At 36.2% G+C, this 2,953-nt stretch overlaps 1 protein-coding gene across 2 annotated transcripts; it reads right to left on the bottom strand.

Annotated features, from left to right (window-relative positions):
- Positions 1 to 1,009: 1,009 nt before the first annotated feature.
- LOC107800909 (putative N-acetyltransferase HLS1-like) lies at positions 1,010 to 2,724 on the bottom strand. Of its 2 annotated transcripts, none has more exons than XM_016624177.2 (2): positions 2,515 to 2,724; positions 1,010 to 2,191 (listed from the first exon to the last, which is right to left on the bottom strand). In XM_016624177.2, exon 2 carries the CDS (start codon positions 2,185 to 2,187, stop codon positions 1,327 to 1,329), a length of 861 nt encoding a protein of 286 aa, XP_016479663.1. In that variant the 5' UTR covers positions 2,188 to 2,191; positions 2,515 to 2,724; the 3' UTR covers positions 1,010 to 1,326. The 2 variants fall into 2 exon arrangements, with proteins under 2 accessions (XP_016479663.1, XP_016479664.1); XM_016624178.1 differs by lacking the exon at positions 2,515 to 2,724 and adding an exon at positions 2,329 to 2,508.
- Positions 2,725 to 2,953: the final 229 nt, after the last annotated feature.

The raw sequence follows: 2,953 nt of genomic DNA, 5'->3' as shown, positions 1-2,953 counted from the left end.
ATGAATAAGAAAGAAACCAAGCCAAGAAAAAGGTACTTGGCTAGCTTATCTTAATAACTTCACACAAATGGATATATATCTCCTAGCTCTAGCACATCAAGTTATTCCATGTTTTTAAGAAGGGTCCTCCAAATTTGTCAATCTCACATCCTCTTTAATTGTAGTCACTTGAAAATACCACTTATTCCTTTACACGTACAAGCACTAGCACAAATGGTATACAAATTTGTGTGATTGCCTACTGTGGAAAAACTAAGCCAAATGTAAGTGATCATCATTCCAACTTGCACACCTCTCATGTCTTCTTTCAAACTATAATAAGACGAACATATTTTGTATAACAATTTTTAAAATGGTTTATCATAGATCATGATAGTGCCTTTCAAGTTCCATGTTCACATACATTATGGTGATATATGACTTGACTATAGAGTTTAGGATATTAATTTATCACATACTTTATTTAATGATTGTACAAAAATATTCAAATAAACCCAAAAAATTATTGGGATAATAAATAAATAGTTTAGTTAATTCTTAAAAAAATTATTAAATCGTAAATAATAAGTCAGTTTTGAACATTTTTGACATATGGAGCAATACTAGTGAAAGAAAACGCGAGAAAATGATAAAAGAATTTTCTTGTTAATTGTTAAGTTGTGCAAAATAAAAATTCATAATAAATCATTTTGGAATCCAAAAATTAAAAAAAGTGATAACTTCATTTGTACGTCAATAATCAAAATTTACTGTAATTTCAAAATCTACAATAAGTAAAAACCAACATCCAGAACTCTCGCTTAAAGTTAGATGTGACAACCTTTGCACTATCGAATCTCGCTATTTCTATTTAGACGGAGAGGAGTATTTATAGTAGCATATTCTGTGAAATATAATTTCAAACCTTTTTAATTATATTCTCTTTTCTCAAGTCGTTTACTTTGCTCCTAAACTTTAGAATAAGGAAAGACAAAAAGGATGGGATAGACTATAGAGAGAAGCCAAAAGATAACAAATTCCAGCATTTGACAACAGAAACATCTTCTCTTTGGCCGAAAGAGGATCTAAAAAGCCACATCCATTTACATAAAATGTGGGATATTCCCCCCCTTTACAGCAACCAACCAACAACAAAAAGTGTTCTCTACCCATATCTTCAACTTATATAGTTAAAAGTTTAACTGGCTTCAACCAAAAAACAGAACCTACCAAAAAGGAAATATCAACTTTTTCACCTGCTTTTTCTTTGAGCTTCTAAAATTAGATTTCACTATTCCTCGTGCGAAAGGACATGACATATTTGAAACTACTACTACTATTATAAAGTTAGACTTCTCTAGGATCAACAAAAATAGAAAGACCAGGTTGTGACTTTGTCCAGTCACCTAATGACCCGTCACTATAGTCTTCCCCTAGTCGTTTCATGCACCATAAATCCTCTGCGCAAGATAGCTTTTTCCAGTGTGGAATTGCTAACCTTAACGGTTCACGATTTGCCACCTCCGTCGCCACCACGCTACACCGCGACTCTTTAGCTAGATTATGTGCAAAATCACACAGGGATTTTGTTAACTTTTCAGCTAATGGGCCTTTTCCACCAAGCCCATACAAAAAGTGAAGCCCAAATGGCCTGAAAACCTCCGGCACCGACGGTACTTTGAGCCAAGGAAAAGCCCGGTCCACTATACGAGTCGTCTTAGCAAGAATCTTTGTCATTCGCGACGCGCCACGAACCTCAAGATTGAACACGTCCTTACAGTTCCACACGCTGAGCACAGCCCATGACTCGGGCTGACTCGCCAAAAACTCGTCCACTCCGGGCCAAGTTTGGGCCGAGTAAAGCCCCTTTGGAACCGCTAGAAAAGTACCCAGATTGAGTTTGTTGTATAGAATAGAATCAATATCGCGTGGGAAGAACTCGGTAGTGGAGAACCGGCGGCGGTATAGTGTTTCAGCGTCAGTTGGGCTGAGCTTGATAATAGTGACCCGACTTGATACCCGGGCCCGATGAGCGAAAACGGGCTGGACCAAAATGGACGGGGTACGGAACTTGGAGTAACCGCATTTGTTGGTGAAGAGCTTAATGGAAGCTTGGTTGTCGTTTTCAGTAGCTATGTACGAATATTCAGCACCATTAACTCTGAACCACTCCTCCATTTCGCACACCAATTTTAACCCAATTCCCATTCTCCTGCAAAAAATATCAAACATATCATTATATTGTCGCTATATTGAACAAGATTCCAACAAAAAATGGCCTATCTAAGGAGTAGAATATTGTTAAAGTTGTTTGAGTTGAGTATAATAATATGAAGACAAAAGTGATACCTTTAGAATGTGTCCACACAATGAACCATTTTTAGCAAAAACTAAACTATCATTGGTCGGGTGTGTACTTAAATGAAGATCTAACATAGAAAACTAAATAAGCTTTACTATTACAATCTCTATTTATTTGGATTGTCGGCATCAATAGATAAAGAGAAAAGGAATATGAGTAGTAGTAGTAGTTACCGGTGAGAAGGAGAAACGCGGAGGCCTAAAATATAGGCGAGTTTGGTGAAAATAGGAAGGGGTTGAGGATGAGGTTTAGTAGAAACAGAGCTGTTTTTAGCATTCCTTGACAGCTTTTTACCGCACGTAACGGTTGCTTCTTCTCTTCTTTTGCTAAATTAGATGTGGCCTCCCTTTTTATACTGATTTTTGGAGCTGTCTTTTCTTTTCTCTAGTCCCCACCCCTTTTCTCTCCTCCCTTTTTTCTAAAAAGAAATATGAGTAGGAAATGCTCTGCAGTTTAACAAACCCCTTTTTTAATTTATGTTTTTTGTCTTTTGCTTACTTAATGGAAGAGGCTTTTATCAAAGAATAAAATATGTTTAAATTATATGGATTAGAAAAATTAAGTTTTATAATTATAAATATATGCTGTTGCTCCGATTTCTATGTGTGGGAC

Source organism: Nicotiana tabacum, chromosome 17, assembly GCF_000715075.1.
Source record: "Nicotiana tabacum cultivar K326 chromosome 17, ASM71507v2, whole genome shotgun sequence".
NCBI classification, from domain to species: domain Eukaryota; kingdom Viridiplantae; phylum Streptophyta; class Magnoliopsida; order Solanales; family Solanaceae; genus Nicotiana; species Nicotiana tabacum.
The sequence above is the reverse complement of the archived record's forward strand: the minus strand, read 5'-3'. Positions and strand labels throughout refer to the sequence as shown.